Genomic DNA, 19,901 nt, shown 5'->3' with positions numbered 1-19,901 from the left:
GCTAATCGTTTCTTCAATTAGAATTGATTTCTTTAGCTTAATTTTTAGACTTTATGTCAAAAAATCGAATTCTGGACCACTTTGCTCTAATAACATGGACTATAATCGGTTTGAACGGATCACTGGACACAACCAACTATACGAGCGCACAAGCCGGCAAGAATTTACAAATTACTTGGAAAAATACGAACTGCAACTGATCCATATCATTAGAAGCAACGCGAAACAAACTTAGATTTCATATAGAACAGGACCTAAAATTCAGCAATCATTAAAAATAGCAGTAGTCATGGAAATAGACCAAACGAAAAAATCCCAACTACCAATGAAAACCCAATGAAAACTAAGGAATTATTCCAAAACCAATGAATAAGCTTTTCCCCTACATCAGTCACATGCCGAACAACACTTTGTTTCGAAAATTGTAAAATAAGATTCGCTGGCCTTATTTCTTTTTTTTTCTGTAAAAACGCCCGCTGGCGAAAAATGTGCCGGAGGACGAGGGGGAAAATTGGGGCAGGGACAGGAACAGGGGGAGTGGACGTTAAGTACTTAATGACATTTTAAAATAAATGTTGAATTTATGACAAAACGTAATTACCGCCCAGAAGGAGGCGTGGACAGCAACAGCTACAGGTTCGTACGCGGCGCATGAAATATGAAACCATAATTACTTTAATTAAGCAAATATTTTGCGCCCGCAATTCTTTTCATTATCTGAGCGCAGAGGGGGGGAGGAGGGCGGCATTGATTGAGAATATTTATTAAATGGCTATTATTGTTCGCACATCGCACGGCAATAAATTGATGCATTTTAATTATCGCTTAAAAGGCCGGCATTCCACGATTCCTTCGTGACACTTCGAAATCGAGAACAGATCGAGACCGTCGTCAATCAAACGCTTAGCAAAAATACTGGATAATTGTTTAAAAATCAATCAGATGTGTATTTATCTGCAAAATCTTCAGTCTTATGCTTCGTAATATAGTTTAGGCATTCAAATCGGCTATTTATTTTTTTTCAAAAATATATGTACAATGTAATATACTTTATACGTTCGGAAACGCATCAATCTACCTACATTTTAACGGATCTAGCTTTTACTTTTTAACACTGGTTTTTATTACAGAAAAAACACTGATAGTTCACTCAATCATTTTACTTGTAACTTGATCTATTGAGCTAAAACAAAGTAACAAACTCGAATTTGGCAGCCACAAAAGCTTGAGTTTCTTGGGGACTTTCTTAACTTTACTTACTTCTTAGTTCATTTGAGGTTCTTCGATTTCGTTCGAAAAATGGTATATTAATAGCAATATTAAAACGGCTAAAACGATGAAAGCGTTAACTGAAAATATCAATATCTTGCTGTTCGCGTATGTCATCATCTTGCACTTTTAATTTAATTGCGGAGAACGCAGCAGATCGTTCGGTTTCAAGATCACGGAAACGAATGATCGCGTTGCAAGACCGAGCTTTCCACATTACGTGGGAGAGAGAGAGGGAGAGAGGGAAATAGTGGGACCGTATAATTCGAAAGTGGTTTCCCTGCAATAAAATAGGGAGGGAAACTAGCAGTGTCTGTTCTTTTCCAATGTAGTCACAATATTATCAATATTTTTTAAAAAGTATGTTTGGTTAAGTTAATTCGTATATTTAAAAGGGCAATAAATTAAGAAAAATATATTTAGGTGGGTAGAGGACAGCACTGCTGTCCCATTAAAAAGTTTGCCCATTAAAACTGCTATTTTTATGAACACAGCTGTATATATGTAGATATTCGCCACATAGTAAGAAACAAATAACTAATAAGTATTAAATAAGAAACTGGGCAAATAAACAAAAGAAATATTCAGTTTAAGCTATGTATGTTACTTGATAAATTTTATCGAGGCTACAAAAGAGAACGAAAACAAATGCGATAATCTATCTGAAATCGGATTAGACTGTATTTATAGAATGCATACATAGCTAGATTGGAAGATGTGTATGTTATCTATATATGTAAAACCAATATATCTTTGCGCTCTTGTTAGGTTTTCAATTTTATCAGTAGTTTACATGGGCAATAAAAAAAAAACATTTTTTGTATATAAAACGTCAAATATCTTGTATTCGAACTAAATGTTACAGGATCGTTAATTTGGTTAGCATTTTCGTCCAGATACATCTTCATTCGACTAGTTCGCTCCATCTCAACACATTAAAATTCAGATTTCCGAAATATACAAACTGGGGTCCTTTCAAGCACCTGGTCTCAACTCGAATGGCAAAGTCTGTTCCTGGTGGCAAGACGAACGGATTGTGAGGATCTTCCTCTCCGCTGATTAGGTCCTTCAGATATTCAAGTAGAAACTGCGGACCATCCACTATAAACTTTATAAACATTCGAGGAGTGCGCTTGGCTTTTGAATTTGGCTGAATACTGTAGGTGTACAAAGTGCCTTCCAAGCCCCTCTGTCCACTGAAAGAAATATATGAATAGATCAATCTACGAACATAGAGAAGCACGTCTATTACCCATAGTTCTGGTTGCTCTTCTCGTGGAAGAGCAGCTCGGCCAGAATGGAGATGAAGTTGATGCGTCGTTGGGACTCCACAGTATTAAAGCTGGCCTTTGCTTCTTCAATGACACCGATGAAGGTGTGGCTCAATTCGACCTCCACGTTCCAGTGCCAAAAGGTCTTGCCGAATCCCAAGATCCTAAAATTTCGAAATTGCTGCAGAGATATGTGCACAGCTCACAACTCGGTAGACTCAAGGAGCAAAGGACTTAACTCACTCGCAATAGGCCGAAAATTGCCATTGTGTAATGGAGGCGCTTAAGTTTCAGTCTCTCAGCACTGAATACGTTGAAGGCTTGCTCATTGAGGATCAGGAAATGGACAAGGAACTTGCCCAGATGGTCAGCTTCATTATAAAAAACGGCCTCCTTAGAGTGAAAGTGCAGCAGACTGATGGCCACGTCGGATTCACTGTCCTCGTCGGAAAAGTAGCTAATAGCCGTGCGCAGGACCTGGGGAAAGTGGTTAGATCGTGTATCGAGTTGAGAACTAGCCCACCTGCAGCATGATCCTTTTCGCGCTACTCTGCTCCTCCGAGAGTCCTTCCGAATGGGCCACCTCGTAGGCCTTGTGATGATGCAGTATGTACGCCGTGCTGATCTGCTTCAGTTCCTCCGAAGTTTGCCGCAGCAACTTGTGGTGATATAGGTCCAAATGGCCCATGACCATATGCAGCACATCAGCCGGCAAGTCCTGCAATCGAACTTGTTTACCCACTTGAGCCTCCTCCATTCGACTGGCCACGGATTTATGAATATATGCGTAAAAAGATATGTACTAAAGAGTTGTATAAAAATTCTACATAGAGAGACAACAAATGATGCGTGCTAGCTGGAAATTTGTATGTAAAACACACCTACTGCGCTCGCCTTACATTTATTTTTTGATTGTATTTTTGAGAAAATTATGCATTTTGCTTTTAATGTTTGTATTGGTGATACACTGTGTATACAAAATATCAGCAATGAGAAAGGGTAATGTGTCGGTATACTGAGCCTTCTCATGAAGGACCTATCGCACCTAGTACAGCATCGACAATCTCGTCCAGAAAGAAATCAACACGGAGCCATCCACACCCAATGGTCGTCGATCATGACACTGTGGGTGCACCGTCCAAGTCAGCCAGGTGGAAGGAGTAGAATGGGAGTTGCAGATCGGGAGTATGAGAAAATGCAGGGGAGTGGTGCGAAGAGGCGCCTTCTTCCTTAAAATCCTCCCGCTCTCGCCAGAACCCATCACTTCTGCTCCTTGACCAACTTGCATCCAAGCCACACTAAAGTGGATGCATACTGCGTGGTCAAGATGACCACTCGATGCTCCTTTCCGCACATACAGCTGTGTTCATAAAAATAGCAGTGCTTGGGACCTGCGAGTTTAAGATAAAAAAACTTCTATGACTTACAGTTTTAATGGGCAAATTTTTTTGTTATAATAACATTAGATATTTAATTTCAAATAATTCAATTGATTCTTCATTAATTTCGAAAAAAATAGATTAAAACAACATAATAGGCAGAAATTTTGGTCTTCACTGAAATAGCAGTGCTATGATAAAATAGTAACGAAATGCAACTTGACTTAGAACTAATTAGTCTTTCTTTTTAATACGTTAATTAGGGTTTAATACTTGGTTGGATTGCCTTTGTTAGCCAGCACAGCCTTACACCTACGCGGCATGGAGTCCACCTGGTCCTGACAACGTTTGGGGCCAACTTTTGCCATGTAACTTGCACAACTTGCCAAAGCTGAGCCTCTTCTATATCTGTGGATTTATGCAGAGTGCTACTGTTTTCGGGCTTCCATTCATGTTTAATGGCATTGGATAACCATTTGGCAGAACATTCAAGGTATAGAAACAATCACATTTAAAAATACTTTTGACTGAACTTCACTAATTAATTTCCTTTGGAAAGAGCTTTTTAAGTTTGTTTCCAAACCAAGGTTCGCGTCTTCACTGAACGTTACATCTTTATGGTTTTAAAATGACTTATCCATAAAGTGCTATTATATTCACAAAAAAACGTGACCGTTGGTATTTTAAATGTATATCGGTATTATTTATTATCCATGAGTTTAATTAACAGTTTGGCACAAACTGAACAGCTCATGATTGCTATATAGCATTGTTCTCCTGCAATTGGGCCCTATGCGCTATGACATTCGATTAGCAGTCATGAGGGTTCATTGGGTTTAGATATGCCATTTGTATATGTATGTATTTGTATTTTATTTTATTTTATAAAAATTTAATTAAAGAGGTTATTTAAAATTCACTACCTAAAAAATATCAAGGTTTTTGAAACTATGGTATTTATTAATAGACCGGTCGGTATTTTCCATTGTTTTTGGCGCGGTCACACTTAGTAATAAGAAATTTCTTACGCTTATTATTTCACCATTTAATTTGCGAAATCCGAGAGAAATTCAAAAGAAACCGGGTGTGCGTGGCGGCGAATTTCGGTGTCAGTTTCAAAAACCCATTATTTCCGTACCAAAATTGTGTCAGTGTGAGAGGCTTGGAGGCGGTGGCCACGCAATCCGGGCGACCGATCGTTGGGTAACCTAGCGCGAGAACCGAAAAACCGCCGTAGTCATGGCGTTCCGGCTGTTTGGCACGGCCAAAACGATGGCCGGAATGATGCGGCGCAACTACACGGCGGGTTCCTTGCCGGGAAAGGTGCCCACATCCCTCACTTACAGGGCTATCCAAGTTTATAATGCTCCTCCTTTTTTATGCAGGGACAACGCACACACATGGGAGCCACGGGCGCCGGGGTTTACATCATGCCCACGGAGCTGTCGCCCCTGCTGCGCTACGTGGTCAAACAGATCCAACTGCTGTGCAAGAAGCCGCCGAAGGGATTCGAAAAGTATTTTGAAGCCGGCGGCAAGTCGTCTGGCCAACCGAAGGGATCCGTCGGCGATAAGAAGCCACCCGCGGGTTCCAGCAAATCCGCCTCGGAGAAGCCCAGCACATCGACACCCGCCTCGGTTAAACCCAGCAGATCCCAAACAGACGCGAAATCGGACTGGAACTTCGGCATGTTCAGCAACAGCTCGAGGGGGCCGGCAGGAAAAGGAGGCAACTCACTGGGCGGACGACCTCTGGGCGAGAACGGTGGCGGCGGGGACAGGGAGCGGTGGATCCTTCTGGGTGCCATCGGAGCCGTCGTCCTGGTGGGTTCGTTCGCCTTTTTCGAGATGGGCTACAAGGAGATCTCGTGGAAGGAGTTCGTCAACAGGTGAGGTCTAGCATCACGTGTTGCATAAGAGCTCGATCAAAACATGTGAAACTAGAAGCTGTGGAATATATGCATAATTCCATGGATCTAGATCTTTCGCATGTTGTGATACGATTGCGATTCTCACTATTATATTTATCTCTATTTCCCAAAAACAGCTACCTGTCGAAGGGTGTCGTGGAGAAGCTGGAGGTGGTTAACAAGAAGTGGGTGCGAGTGCGTCTGCAGCAGAACAGCAACAGCGGCAGTGGCGTCTTGTGGTTCAACATCGGCAGTGTGGATAGCTTTGAGCGAAACCTGGAGGCGGCCCAGACGGAGCAGGGAACGGAGTCCATCAACTTTGTGCCCGTTATCTATCGCAACGAGGTGGAGGCCGCCAGTCTGACGGGTCTGCTGCCCACGTTGCTCATCATAGGCTTCCTGGTCTATATGATGCGGAAGTCCGCCGATATGATGGGTGGAGGCCGTGGTCGCAAGGGTGGTGGTCTTTTTGGTGGCGTCATGCAGTCCACCGCCAAGCTAACCAATCCCAATGAGATTGGTGTGGGTTTCAAGTAAGTTGGCGAGACTTCACAGTACATACCTAATACCTATTATATTCCTTACAGGGACGTTGCCGGTTGCGAGGAAGCCAAAATCGAAATCATGGAGTTTGTTAACTTTCTAAAGAACCCGCAGCAGTATATCGATTTAGGCGCCAAGATACCAAAGGGTGCCATGCTAACTGGCCCACCCGGAACAGGTAAAACGCTACTGGCCAAGGCTACCGCCGGCGAGGCGAATGTACCGTTTATTACCGTGTCGGGATCCGAGTTCCTCGAGATGTTTGTGGGCGTGGGACCTTCTCGTGTCCGCGACATGTTCGCCATGGCCCGAAAGCATGCTCCCTGCATCCTCTTCATCGACGAAATCGATGCTGTGGGTCGCAAACGTGGTGGAAAGACCTTCGGTGGCCACTCGGAGCAAGAGAATACCCTTAACCAGCTTCTGGTGGAAATGGATGGCTTCAATACCACTACGAATGTGGTCGTACTGGCCGCCACTAATCGTGTTGATATTCTGGACAAGGCTCTCATGCGTCCAGGTCGTTTCGATCGGCAGATTTATGTACCAGCACCTGATATTAAGGGCAGGGCGAGCATCTTTAAGGTGCATCTGGGTAACCTGAAGACGTCGCTGGACAAGAACGAGCTGAGCAGGAAAATGGCTGCACTGACACCAGGCTTCACAGGCGCTGACATCGCGAATGTGTGCAACGAAGCTGCTTTGATTGCCGCCCGTGACTCCAAGGATTCGATCGTACTCAAGCACTTCGAACAGGCCATTGAGCGTGTTATCGCTGGCATGGAGAAGAAGACCAATGTTTTGGCGCCGGAGGAAAAGCGAACGGTGGCACACCACGAGGCTGGCCATGCGGTGGCCGGTTGGTTCCTGGAGCACGCAGATCCTCTGCTGAAGGTCTCGATTATACCACGCGGCAAGGGACTGGGCTACGCCCAGTATCTGCCCAAGGATCACTACTTGCTGTCCAAGGAGCAGTTGTTCGATCGCATGTGCATGACGCTCGGCGGCCGTGTGGCCGAAGAGCTGTTCTTTAATCGCATTACCACTGGTGCTCAGGATGATCTGAAGAAGATCACCGATATTGCCTACTCCCAGGTGGTGCGTTTCGGCATGAACGAGAAGGTCGGGCAGGTCAGCTTCGATGTGGGCCAGGCCGGTGATCCCGTTTTCAGCAAGCCCTACTCGGAGGACACAGCGCAGCTGATCGACAACGAGGTGAGGTCTATTATCAAATGTGCCCACGAGGCCACCACTAGTCTGCTGACCAAGCACAAGGAGAATGTTCAAAAAGTGGCGGAAAGGCTGCTCCAAAACGAAGTGCTCAGCCGTGATGATATGATTGAGCTGCTGGGCCCACGACCCTTCAAGGAGAAGTCAACCTACGAGGAGTTCGTCGAGGGTACCGGCTCCTTCGAGGAGGACACCACTCTGCCCGAAGGCCTCAAGAGCTGGAACAAGGAAAAGGAACGAACGGAGCCTCTGGACGCTGGCAGCACGCCAACATCGCCGCCCACCAAGCCCGTAACTGCCCAGAGCAGTTAGGCAACGATCTTCGCTCATGTGGATGGGGAGTTTTGGAGTGTTAGTTCGAGGGTGCCGACATCTGTTTGTTTTTGTTGTAATCCCCAAACGCGGACCGGAGAAAACCCCGACATGTGGCAGATCGAGAGGGCTCAAGGAGTTCCTAGACCTTCTGGAGTTACAATTCTCCACGACGCGTTCATTATTGTTTTTGCATAATTTTAAGATACCCACATGGATAACTTGTTCCCGTGTTGAGCAAATAAGTGCTAGCCTGTACTAAATTCCCCGTATGCGTAGTTTCAAAAGGGCAATAAAGAATGGAAATGACCTGTCAGTGTGGAAAAGCGAAATTAAACGATGTTATTATTGAATCAGTGTTGTTATTGCGGTGGATGCCCACCACGTTTTGAAAACAGCAAAAGTTGCAATTTGACGAATGGATCTGTGACTAAAGTATTTTCTCGTACAATGTATTGCTCCATTATGTAGATTTCATACAATAAAATCTTATGATAACACTGGAATACAAAATTTGTTCTTAACTTAAGGTTTTGAAGCTGGCTATTCTTGAGTTGGCTGATAGTGAAAGGTTTCAATTTTTCTCAGTGTGAGCTTTTAAAGCTGCACGCGGCCTAAGAGAACGCCGCTCTTCGGTAAGCTTTTTCCGCAAACTTTCGCCGGCTTCTCTTCCTCGCTGCGGCTTATCACTTATCAGCTGTGATGCTGAAGTACATGCGCCATGTGCAGCCGGTAAATAGTGCAACTGCCGCAGTCGGCGCCTCTGCCGCTGCCGGTGCAAAGCTCCGTAGGAGCAGCAGCAGCGACAACAACAACAGCAGCGAAGGCAGAGAGTGCAGCAGTGCAGTCGACGTCGCTGCCGCCGGTCGTTTTGGGGCCGTCAGTTGGGTTTTGGGGTCTCGCCGCTCAGTGTCGTCTTGTTGGTTGTCGCGTTCGTGTGCGCGCACTGAGAAAAGCGGAACGCCAGCGTTGCACTAACCGTTGCAGTTTCTATATTCCTCTCGAGTCGCCCGATTTCAGAGCTGTTCGTACCGCTCGTGGAGTGCGTGCGTTTTAACCAAAACAACTACCAAATCGCGTACAAGATACCAAACCAATACAACCGAGAGGCCCGAAAGGAAAACCCCATGCTGTGGAGGGCATTTTGCATTTTGTTTACCTCGATGGCTGTGTGGAGTGCAATTTGACGATTATATAATATAAAATACAAAATACAAAAAAATAGGGAAAACAAGTAACAGTGCGCGGCATTCGATTTTAATTGCAATCAACTACAATAATCGCTGAAGTAGAGGAGTTAAAGCGCAAACCTCTCCCTCGCACCCCCGCCCAACCTCTCGCTCGCTCTCACTAACACATTGCGTTTGTGTTGATCTTTCCTGCAAAATGGCTGCCGGCCGGCAAAATAACGGCAACATCCATATTTGATCGATACAAAGAGAGCGGCAGAGATCCCTAGTGATGATTTGATTTATTGATTTATTGGATTTTAATTTCCTGTGACTTTCCCTTAGGTTTTTTGTTTGATTACTTAGAAACTTAAAATTGTGTATTTATGACAAAAGGTGAAAATTATATTTAAAAGTGTTTTGCCATTACATTTATTCTGCTTTAAGATAGGAAGCAAAATTTATCAATTTGTGTAAAATCAATCAACAAACACATTTATTACATAAAATATACATTTGATTTATATTATCGTTCCTTTTATTAGGGATCTTTGTGGTGATCACTTTTATAAAATGGCTGACATCGGCTGTACTAACGGTAACATCGATTACTGATCGATCAATCGAGCGCCCCCTGTCGGCGATCTCTGGCCACACATGTGTTCCCTTAGCTCTGTTTTAGCTTATCGTTTATTTTGTTTTATTTTGTGCTGCCAATTGTCGCAATTGCAATTGTCGGGTCACGTGTTTGTTGCTGCCGCCAGTTAACTTCTGCTCTCGTTGTAACGGTGCATGTTCCCTGTGCTGGTGTGTGTGTCTGCTGGTGTACGATTGTGTGTGTGCGTGTCTGTTCGTGAAAGCTTGCATGCTGCGCGTTATTATATTGTTGCTGGCGTTGTTGTAATTTTTGTTGAGGGAGTCACTGCATGCAATGTTCTTATTGCCCTTTCGCACCTCCCTCTCTATCTATCTCTGTCTTTTTCTATTATTTGTTGTTGTTTTTACTGCTGTTGTGGGTGTGGGAAAGATCAAGGCGCGTATTAAGCACAGAAAATGCAAAAAAGAACACACAAAAAATATAGGAAAGCGAATAATTTCAGAGAGAAAGCAACGGAAAATAATTGCTTTAACAAGCAAAAGTTCAAAGCTATAAAATTTGGATGCCAGCATTTTTGAATTTCCGAAAAATTGTTTGGGGAACCTAAGTTGTTTCTCGCTTTAAAAAAGTGATATTTAAAACCATTTTTAATTATTAAAAATCGTTCAGATTATTTAACAACGATGGGAATTGAATAAATTAGTAGATTTCCTTTTAATAAATACTGGAAATTTTAACAAAATCTCACAACAAGCAATTACGCAGACTTCTAATTTTATTAAAACATTTTATCTTTAGTTTTCTTAATTTTTATGAGGCGCCTTTTCCAAGAAAATTAATTTGATGGCTCATGTCATATATGAAGTAAAGTAAGTCAAATTTATTTCAAACAAAGATCTTTTTCAGTCTTAGTACCGCATCCCAATTGTCACTCAGCCGTTACTAAACCGCCCCCCTTTTTCCGCCCGTTCCTCACCTGGCTTTTCCACGGTTTTCCTCCCTCTCTCTATCGCTCCCACATCGGTTGCACTTTTTTGCATTTTACGATTGTTCGTTGCGAATCATTGCATTTTAGGGGGTGGGTGGGGGTGGTGCAGCAGCTGCGAATGGGTGGGAAAGCGAGGAGGGCGAGGTGGAGCGAGTGAAGGGGAAAATAGCATTTTCAAAAGTTTCCCTGGGCAAAGTTTAAAATTGCAATTTAATTAATTTTCACCAAATACAACAAAATAGATCTTTTGCAGTAATATGTTGCCTTCAAATCAATTGGGAAACCAACAACCAAAGTTAACGCAACGTTTCTAAAACTTAAAGTCTAAACACCAAACGAAATAATAGTTACAAAATACACAATAATATTTAAACCAAACCAAAAGTGGCCTGCAAAACGAAGCAACCAAAACAACCAAGAAATGTGATTCAAAGTGTGCAATGTAACCAAATTATAATTAGCAAGCTAAATAAAACGATAACCAAAGCAGGAGAAAAGCCGTGGAAAATCAGCGGGAAAACCAAAGCCAGGCCAAATGGAAAACAAGGAATCCGGCAGCCAATCGAACAGCCAACTAGCAGCCATCGTGGCCAATGATTAAGGGAACACTTTGTTAGCCAACTCGTAGTAGCAGCATCCCCCGTCCACACATAACACCCAGTATCACAGCCACTCAGCCGCACAGAACCACTCGACCTCCCCTCGCATCTCGATGCCCGCACAGAAGGCGTTGGAGCAACAATTATAGAATAGACAGCCAGACAACCACATCAGCTCCGCTCAAACCCAACTGCAAACTCCAATCACCAGCTCCAGCTCCAACTCATCTCAATCCCGAGCCAAAACCCCCAACATGGACATCAAGATTGAGCAGCAGCAGCAGCAACAGCAAGTGGAGCTGGGACCCTGTTCCCCCTCGGAGGTGCCCAATGATCCCGGGTAAGTGTGCTGCTCTTATATGTATGTGTATACCCTAGCGATAGGTATCTCAGAAAGTGAAGAATATTCTTTATTCAATTCGAGATTGATTAACTTATAATACCATGGCTATAGAAACAAAGACATGTAGAAGTATCTACAAATTACCATCCTTAAAAGTTTGGAAACTGATGTTGTTAGCAACTGAGTATCTCAGATTTTTGTGCACAAATTATATTTTATTTATATTTTTAAAATATATACATTTTTTCCTAAGATCTTACACAATTTTTCTGAAAGAAGGGCATCCAAACTTCGCAGTGCCGAGTTTTACGAGAACTTTTTTATTTAGTTTGAGGTCGTGGACGTGGCATTAATTGTTTAAGTTTTAAGTTTGTCATTATTGAAGCGCAGGGCGCCGGAAGCGAATGGAGCATGGCCTGGGGAGCGGTGTCAAGGCAGTTAGAGTTGTTGACAGAAAGTTTTCTATGTCAACTGGGTCCGGAACTGGCCGAAAGCGGCCAGAAATGGACGATGGCCCAGCTGGGGATCCAAGTCTGCGAAACTAATTAGAAAACAATTTGCCAAGGACATCAAAATTCAATTAAAGCCATTCGGCTTAGTGCTTTAGTGCAATGCAGTTGCTGCCCTCGACTCGCTTTCATCCTTCCGGCTACAGTTTATTATCAATCTGATTCCCCAGCTTCCAGCTTCCCAGCCCCGCATTCAACATTTATACTTGTGCCAAAATGGGTTAAGTTGTGATTGCGGTGTCATATGCAGTAGATTAATTGCGAGCTGCATTGCTGATAATTTGCATCGGCTTGCAGTAGTCTTCTTGGTGGTCGGGGGTGCAGTTTGGCTGTCAGAAAGTCGGACTAGCAAATGGATGATCCGGTGATTGGCAGCCAAGTGGACTGATTGAAGGTAGTGATGGAGCGGACTTTTGACGCAGCCCATAAAGTGAACAATTTACTGAATAGGGAGCTCTCGTCGTTTTGTTCGAATTCGCATAGAATGTAATATTTTCAGTTGAATGGAAAAAAAAGATGTATGATGATTAGAAATTCACAAAAAGTGAACTATTTCACAGAAAACTTTATTTTCAAATTGAATCTGGCAATTGGCTCCTATTCAATGAAAATTTAAACTCTAAATTTAATAATAATTTATCAGTCAGCAACTTAAGTTAATTTCATTTCCACGAAAATTAGTTCAATTCATTGATAATAAGAAGCACATAATTATAATATTAGTTGGCAATTTAGTTTGAATTTTAATGGTGAATGGCAATTTTGTTGAGGCTTGAAGTGCAAATGATGAAAATTTCAATTATATTTCTAAAACTAGAATAGATAGATAGATGAAATTTTCCTCCTTCCTTTTAAACCCATATTTTGGCTATTTAGCTACGTTTTTTGAGAAGCGCCGAGGAGGGCTCCACAACTGCTGTATGCCAATTCATGCCATATAAGCCCTTTGTCATTGAAGTGGCCCAGGGAGAAAAGCCAGCACAAAATTGGAAAATCGCTGCGAATCTAGAAAAAAAGCCATAGGTACAGCCATATGGCCCGGACAGCCGTCGCAATCCATTGAACACGCAATGCCCATAAATTATGCAGTTCATGCATATACTACATACATACATGCACATAGATGTACGGTTATAAATATATCTATTATCGAAATGCTGCAAATTGTATAACCCAAGTGAATTTCAGCACTCCACAAAGGGGGGCACGGATGCTGATTGCAGCTCGTCTATTTGCATTAGTTTGGCAAACTCGCAACAACACGAGAGCAAAAATAGGCTGGGCTGGGCTGCCGACTCGCTTTTCCCTCCAAATCCCTTGCCACATTTCTCGTGGCGGGAAAGCGGAGGCTACCGGATAAAAGAAATGGATCACCTGCTGCTCGCTGAGCTCCGACGATGCTGGCAGGTGCAACAACTGCAACTGAAACACCAGAAACTGTTGCAACTGCCACCAGTGATGCACTTTAGTTGTACCAAAGGGTACTACTTGCTCAGGGAGTTGGGTTTTTTTTTTTTTTTAGAGTTTTTTAGGGATTTTTCCGGGGATTTTTTAGGGAAATTGTTACCTTCTTAACGATCTTTATAGATACTTTTCCGTATACCTTTTATCTATTTTGTCATATTTTTTGCATTTTTTAAATTTTGAAAATCTTAAAATTAATTGTTTTTCTACGATGTTTTTGGTAAATCACTTAGCCTTCCCATCACTGACTGCAACATGAAGTTGAGTAAAAGTTTTGTGGCGATGCGAATGGGAAATGTGGCACCTAGCGAATGTTGAATGCATAAATCTTGAATTAATTCAAAATACCTTTTGATGACGCTGCCCAGATACACAGTTACACCGATGCACAGATACAGATGCATCCGCATCCCTGCACTTGTATCCGCGTCTCAGTATCTTTCTCTATTTTCGTTGTGCAACTTGGCGAATATCGTTGAAAACATGCGAATACAATTCCATTCACAGTTTCGTTGACTGGCGCGGCGATCGCCACGGCTCAGTAATTTTGAGCGCTACCGCCCCCCCACTGCCCGACTACCCCCCCTTTCCCCCTGCTTTGGCACCCGCTCTTTTGGCAAACTTTATAAATCTTTTGAAGGGCCCACGGAAAATAAAAGAAGACGAGCTGCCTGCTCGGCGCAAAATGGCAAAGTAAATAAACACAAAGGCGAAAGAAAATGAAAATAAAACAAAAAAAAAAAAACAACACACAAAACTTTGAAATAACTAAATAAATGCCCTGCTATTAATACAATTCACTTTGCCAATGTATTTTTAGTGCAAATGCAGCAAACATCAAGTGAGAGAGATCGCACTGTGTAGTGATCGATTGCCTTGATACCTAGCTTACTGAATTCATTTGGGATCAAATAAGTTAGATACAGATTCAAACCAAGCTCAACTTCAAAAAATCAAAAATCGAATACTAAATCTTGACATAGCTAAGATTATTAACTATTAATTTGTTGCTTGTGGAAGATACACATCTCAATTGAACTAATACTTCATAAGATTTAGCTGAGAATAGTTCCTAACTTATTATTTGCACTTAATGAATGACCTGTGAGTAATAAGTTCAGAAAAGCCTTTTGAAACATCCCCCTAAATATCCTTTCGCATTTTCGAACCTCTGAGTGGGAATCAACAAGTTGGCTCTTGGGTGGATTGGCGCACCTACATATGTACGTATCGCTAATCCCGCCGCCGCTACCCTTTTGACCCGCTCAAGAATGCCTCGCATCTGCATGCGAGCTCGACAATTATCCATTAGAACAGTACCGAGGAAAACCGACCAAGGAATGCAAACGAAAACAAAAAAAAAAGGGGGGAACACACTGCTCCAGGCCCCTGCGTCATTTAGCGTGGCCCCAAAAATTGTGCACCGCATCGACAGATGACTGTCGTCAGTGTGGAATTGCGATTGCGATTGCGATGCAATTGCACTCGCTGCTCTTTTCATAATTGTCGTTTTGTTTCTCGTCTCTGTCGCTCTGCTGGCGCTTGTAATTGCGGCTTTGTTACGTTCCGTAAATTGATTCATTGTACGCCGTGCTTTGAGCACGGACTGGGACTGACCCACTCCCATTCGAATAACCAGTGCCAGCAGCAGTAGCTGTAGCATCACCATTGGCCATATCCCCCGTGTTTGTCTGATATAATTGCTTTCAAATGATTTTGTGTCGTTGTGTGCGCACTTTCATATAGCCCGTAGTTTTGTTTGTTTGTCCGTAAACGTAAACGCAACTGTCATTGTCCGTACGGCGTCGCTGTCCGTATGTTTGTACGGCTGTTTGTGCCGCCAGGCCGGCCAATAAGCTTCCATTTTGTATGCATAATGAGGCCTGTGGCAATTTGACTCTAGGACGGCCATTAGCTTAAAGTGCCAGCTTTGTTGGTTAGCATCCCTCTCCCAGGCGAATTTTATTTTGCCAAAAACACTCACGGTAAAACAATTGCCTCCAAACAGAGCTAGTCCAAGTGACCATCTTTTTAGTACCAACTAATTTCTAGCTCTTTTATATTTGACTGCCTGCAGAAGTATTCTGCTTCAAATCACTTACCAAATGTATTTGGTATGATAAACAAATGAAAATCTAACAAACGGTTCACTATGAATCTAATGAATAATAATTAATATTCATGAATAAAGGCTTGAATTGATAAAATATTGCCTGTTATAAAAGGTATCTAATTTAAGATCATGCATTTTTTTTTCAATTTTTTTATGCATTTCAGTTTTCAATATATTTAATATATATTTTCGAAAAATAATATATACTTTTTATAGCATTCAACTTCAGTGTTTATCACAACAATCACAGGCGATCTTTTATCGTTGTTGGTGCGAAAAGTCAACAGTTGTTCGTTGTCTGCCTTTACCATAAACTGTTTTAAATATGTTAACAAATTGCAAAATATTTGACCTCGATGGGCTTCAAATGTTTGTTTGCGGATGACTTGTGTTTGGGCTTGTGTTTTTCAGCATTGTGCATATGTAAATTGGCCATTTGTCTGCAGTAGCAGTAAGTTGTTATGATATTTCTGGGTGGATGATAACCACTGGGCGTAAAAAAAAAAAACTGGGTAGGGGAGGAGGGGAATCCACTTAAACCGCAAGAATTGCAAAAACTTTTCTGCCGTCCTACGATTGACATTATCAAAATTCAATTTACAATCTACTCGGAGTCTGACACGCCGAAAAGAAACTTTTCATTTGCCTTAGTTGCACTTTTAAGTAAACAGTTCGATTAAAATGGAGTGACTTGAGGAAGTGGGCGGCGTGCATTGGGCGGGGTGCTTCAAGCACAATACTTGGCCTAAAAGTACAATCCCCCCCTCCCCCTCACAAGCCATTTCCCATGTGTACATACATATATTTTCTCTCTTTTGAAATCAATGCAAGTCTGAGCTAAGAAAGTTTTCCCTCTGCTAAATGCAGTCATAACTTTTGGCAGCGGAATAAAACGTAAACTCTTTTCGGTTAGGAAGTATAAGCCGCCATTAGAAAATGAGTTTGGTGGGTGGAGTGATAGGTGTATGCATTGCGAAAAAAATCATCGGAAAATAAAGTTTTAATGAAGTGAAAATTGAAAACTATTGCTCAAGTTCTTAATGAAATGAATATTTCTTAATATATGTTTATATTGAAAGCCTATTCAGTTGAACCATTTAAAAATAATAACCATTTGGATAGCTAATAAAGTGTATTCATACAAATATTTTTTAAAAATAACACAGCAAGCTAAATTTGAATAATATTTGTTGACTGGTTTTATTATTGCACAATAAGTAGGAAAAGTTTCGTCTGCTCAACTAAAAAATTTACAAAAAACGTGTACTTGTCTGTGGAGTCCTGAAACTTAAGCAATTTGTATGCAGCAAAGTTAGGTGCATTTTTTTCTTCTCTGTAGCAAACATAACATTGGTCGCCTGTTTGTCCCCCACGGCCCTTACTCCCACACCCGCCCCTCCCCCCTTTTAAGCCGAGCCGTATGTTATGCAATATAAGACGATAAACGGGAGAAGGAAATGCGAAAGAAGAATCCAGTGGAACGAAGGAAAGACAGCGCAAAAGTTTTGCTATCTGTATCGCAGACGGGGCCACAATGCATCCTTTGAACCGCAAAGTGCAGCGGGTTACGGCCTCCCACCCACTGAAACACCACCCCCTTTCCCCCCTCAAGCCCCTTTTTCGCCGCCCCTGTCCAGCTTGCCATTCATTATAAATTGCATGTACTGGTAATTGTGTTTGTGTTTTGCAGCACTAGAATTGCTTTAAATGAGCCGAGCCGAACGAAGCGTATCCCAATTTAGGCTGAGCCACAGCCCCGCCCCCTTTTTGACCCACTGCCGCCCTCGAAACCCCTGTCCCCCTCCCCCTGCGATGCTCCAGACGCAGATTTCCCGCTTTTCCCCCCCTATCTTTTCCTCCTTCATATTTAGCTTTCCGCACGATTAAATCGATGCAACTGTAAAGTTCTTTTTCTATTACGCTTTTTCGTGCACATTCGCATTACGCACACTATCAGCCACACACACGCACTCAAACACACACACACCCGCACTCACAGTGGAATAATATGTAAATCGTTTCCAGTGTATTCCTATTTTTATAAAGATTTTTCCAACTTTGGGAGGAGCTTAACGTTTCTTAGCTACTGAATCTTTGAAATACCATTGAATACTTTGCATTACAATTTAAATCCTACAGTTTTTCCAGCTCGATAATCCTTTAAGCTTTTAAGGATTTAAAAGTTTTTCATATTCATATGTTTGTATTGTATTTGAAGCATAATTGAATTTTGTTAAAATGAGTCAAGATCGGATTTTTATGGGCTGTATTTAATAAGATTTATGTAGAAAGAAATATATATAGTGTAGACTTATATCATTGCTGAATTATATTCTTTTCTTAGCTTGTTCTAATTCGCTGAATATCCCTTTTAAATGTCATATGTTTTCTTTCCCTGCTTTAAGTTCGAAAAAAAAACATTTTTTTAGCATATTAAAGGGGATCCTTGGAATATCTTTACCACTGTGTCCACATCTCCCATGGCTATCTCTCAGTGGGTGCTACATAAAACATTTGCCTCCGCCTGGCCAACATTTTTAGCCGCCGTTGGCTGGCTTTGTCTGAGGTTCGCCTACCGCTTTCGATCCCCTCCCCGCCCCCTCACATATTTCTGCTCTGTTTTGCGTGTTCTGGCTCCCCCATATGAGCTCCCTAGTCAGCCACTGTGGGAAACCCCTTCGGAGGAGGCCCCTTAGCCCCCTCGAACCCCCTGGCGCCACCACGCACTCACCACGGGCTGTGCCCCTTCGAATGTCTCAGACAATTGTCGGCGGCATATTTATGCGCTGGCCCAGCTTTTCACAATTCATCCCCCCTCGGGCTACAACTTAGACTATAGCTCTTCAACGTTGCAAGTACAATTCTGCACAGTAGAAATCATAGTCATAGTAGTAATTATCGGGTTTGAGGTAACTCTGAGATATAATAATATGAGTACAATATTCCTAATCGTGGTTTTCAGTACACAAGCATTTTGGTAAATGGTTCTTTTTATCTCTCTTTTTATTAAGTTGTAAATTAACTATATTTACCATATGTCGTAAATTGCCACTTAAAAAGTTATTTCCCCAATTAGTATTTAAAGTTTCCGAAAACTCAAATTCAATGGTTATTTATGTCAATAACAATACTTCAGTTCAAAGATAACACTCAAAGAAAATTCTGTAGTAATGAATTTAATATAAAATTCGAACCTTAGAACAAGTTGTTTTACTCCAATAGAAATAAATATGTAAATATAATTTATGTTGATTTTTTATACCATCCTACTATTGACAAATAATTCAAAGTTTCAACGTTTATATTTGGAAATTTGTTTGAAGTTTAGGTACTCACATTTACTATAACTATTTTCCTCCAGTGTGAATATGTGGAGTGTCGCCCGATGCGTTTTAGCTTTTACTGGTGGTTCTGTGTCCAACGCTTTTCGCCTTTTCCGCTCATCCCCCCCACTCCCCCGGCAGCCCTTCGATTTCGTAGTGAAAAGGTTGTAACCACGAAGCAATTGCAGAGGTTCTACCCCCTTTTTCCTTTCATCGCCCCTGCTGCTGGATGTTGGTGCATTTTGATGATGTTGTTGATAGCCGCACATGATAGTCATCAGGATGTGGATGGGGATTTGCTGTTGTTTCTCTGGCCCAGTGGTTGTCACCGCTGCTGTTGCTTTCGGGCTTTGCGGGAGTCAAATTGTCCAGAGGTTTTCATAGATACTCCCTCATAAACGGATAGGGATTGCGCCCGAGGTGGCGTTCATGGGGCGTATGGTACTACATTGGCATGTAGTCCGGATCTTGGCAGCTTGGATAAATCGTTTTATAACAGCTTAAAACTATTACGGGCTGTTAGCAATGTCGAGCAATGTTTGTTGTTGCTGGTGAAGTGCAGCAGGTATTTATAAATAGTAGGAATGCTTCTCGGAGGGCTTGGTAAAATGGTCGGATTTAAGTGCATTTCTATATGTGAAAATGTATGTACAATGTATCTTTTTATCAAGAAGAAGCTCAAATAACAAAGAGTTAAGCTTGACAGAATGTATTTTAGTTGTATTGTTAATAGTCTTAAATATTAATCTAACAAACGTTCATTATCCCAGCAAACATTTCAGTATTTGTATGAAGTTTTATATAAAAGTAGCATAAGTTTTAAAAAGCATAGGCATCCCCTGCTGAGTTTTTGTCGAGGCTTTAAGTTAAAGTCGATCAATC

At 42.1% G+C, this 19,901-nt stretch overlaps 3 protein-coding genes across 7 annotated transcripts in view; 2 read left to right on the top strand and 1 right to left on the bottom strand.

Annotated features, from left to right (window-relative positions):
- Positions 1 to 2,091: 2,091 nt before the first annotated feature.
- Positions 2,092 to 3,413, bottom strand: LOC117140430. Of its 2 annotated transcripts, XM_033303346.1 has the most exons (4): positions 3,064 to 3,410; positions 2,784 to 3,017; positions 2,522 to 2,721; positions 2,092 to 2,465 (listed from the first exon to the last, which is right to left on the bottom strand). In XM_033303346.1, the coding sequence occupies exons 1-4, from the start codon at positions 3,295 to 3,297 to the stop codon at positions 2,174 to 2,176; spliced, it is 960 nt and encodes a 319-aa protein (XP_033159237.1). In that variant the 5' UTR covers positions 3,298 to 3,410; the 3' UTR covers positions 2,092 to 2,173. The 2 variants fall into 2 exon arrangements, with proteins under 2 accessions (XP_033159237.1, XP_033159238.1); XM_033303347.1 differs by lacking the exon at positions 2,092 to 2,465 and having other exon boundaries at positions 2,528 to 2,704; positions 3,064 to 3,413.
- Positions 3,414 to 4,912: 1,499 nt separating this feature from the next.
- On the top strand, positions 4,913 to 8,266 carry LOC117140282 (AFG3-like protein 2). Its single transcript, XM_033303110.1, has 4 exons — positions 4,913 to 5,242; positions 5,305 to 5,807; positions 5,966 to 6,361; positions 6,416 to 8,266. Exons 1-4 carry the CDS (start codon positions 5,159 to 5,161, stop codon positions 7,911 to 7,913), a joined length of 2,481 nt encoding a protein of 826 aa, XP_033159001.1. The 5' UTR covers positions 4,913 to 5,158; the 3' UTR covers positions 7,914 to 8,266.
- Positions 8,267 to 8,812: 546 nt separating this feature from the next.
- The window catches only part of LOC117141065 (RNA-binding protein Musashi homolog Rbp6), a 175,491-nt gene continuing 164,402 nt past the window's right edge, over positions 8,813 to 19,901 (top strand). The window contains exons 1-2 of one of the 4 annotated variants that reach the window (XM_033304355.1): positions 8,813 to 9,153; positions 10,911 to 11,607. In XM_033304355.1, coding sequence (XP_033160246.1) covers positions 11,522 to 11,607 — 86 coding nt within the window. In that variant the 5' untranslated portion in view covers positions 8,813 to 9,153; positions 10,911 to 11,521. Of the gene's footprint in view, positions 9,202 to 10,910; positions 11,608 to 19,901 lie in introns of all 4 variants that reach the window. The other 3 variants (XM_033304354.1, XM_033304357.1, XM_033304356.1) reach the window with 3 other exon arrangements.

The sequence above is a fragment of the Drosophila mauritiana genome, chromosome 3L (assembly GCF_004382145.1).
Source record: "Drosophila mauritiana strain mau12 chromosome 3L, ASM438214v1, whole genome shotgun sequence".
In the NCBI taxonomy this organism is placed as follows: Eukaryota; Metazoa; Arthropoda; class Insecta; order Diptera; family Drosophilidae; genus Drosophila; species Drosophila mauritiana.
This window is presented reverse-complemented; position numbering and strand designations above follow the sequence as displayed.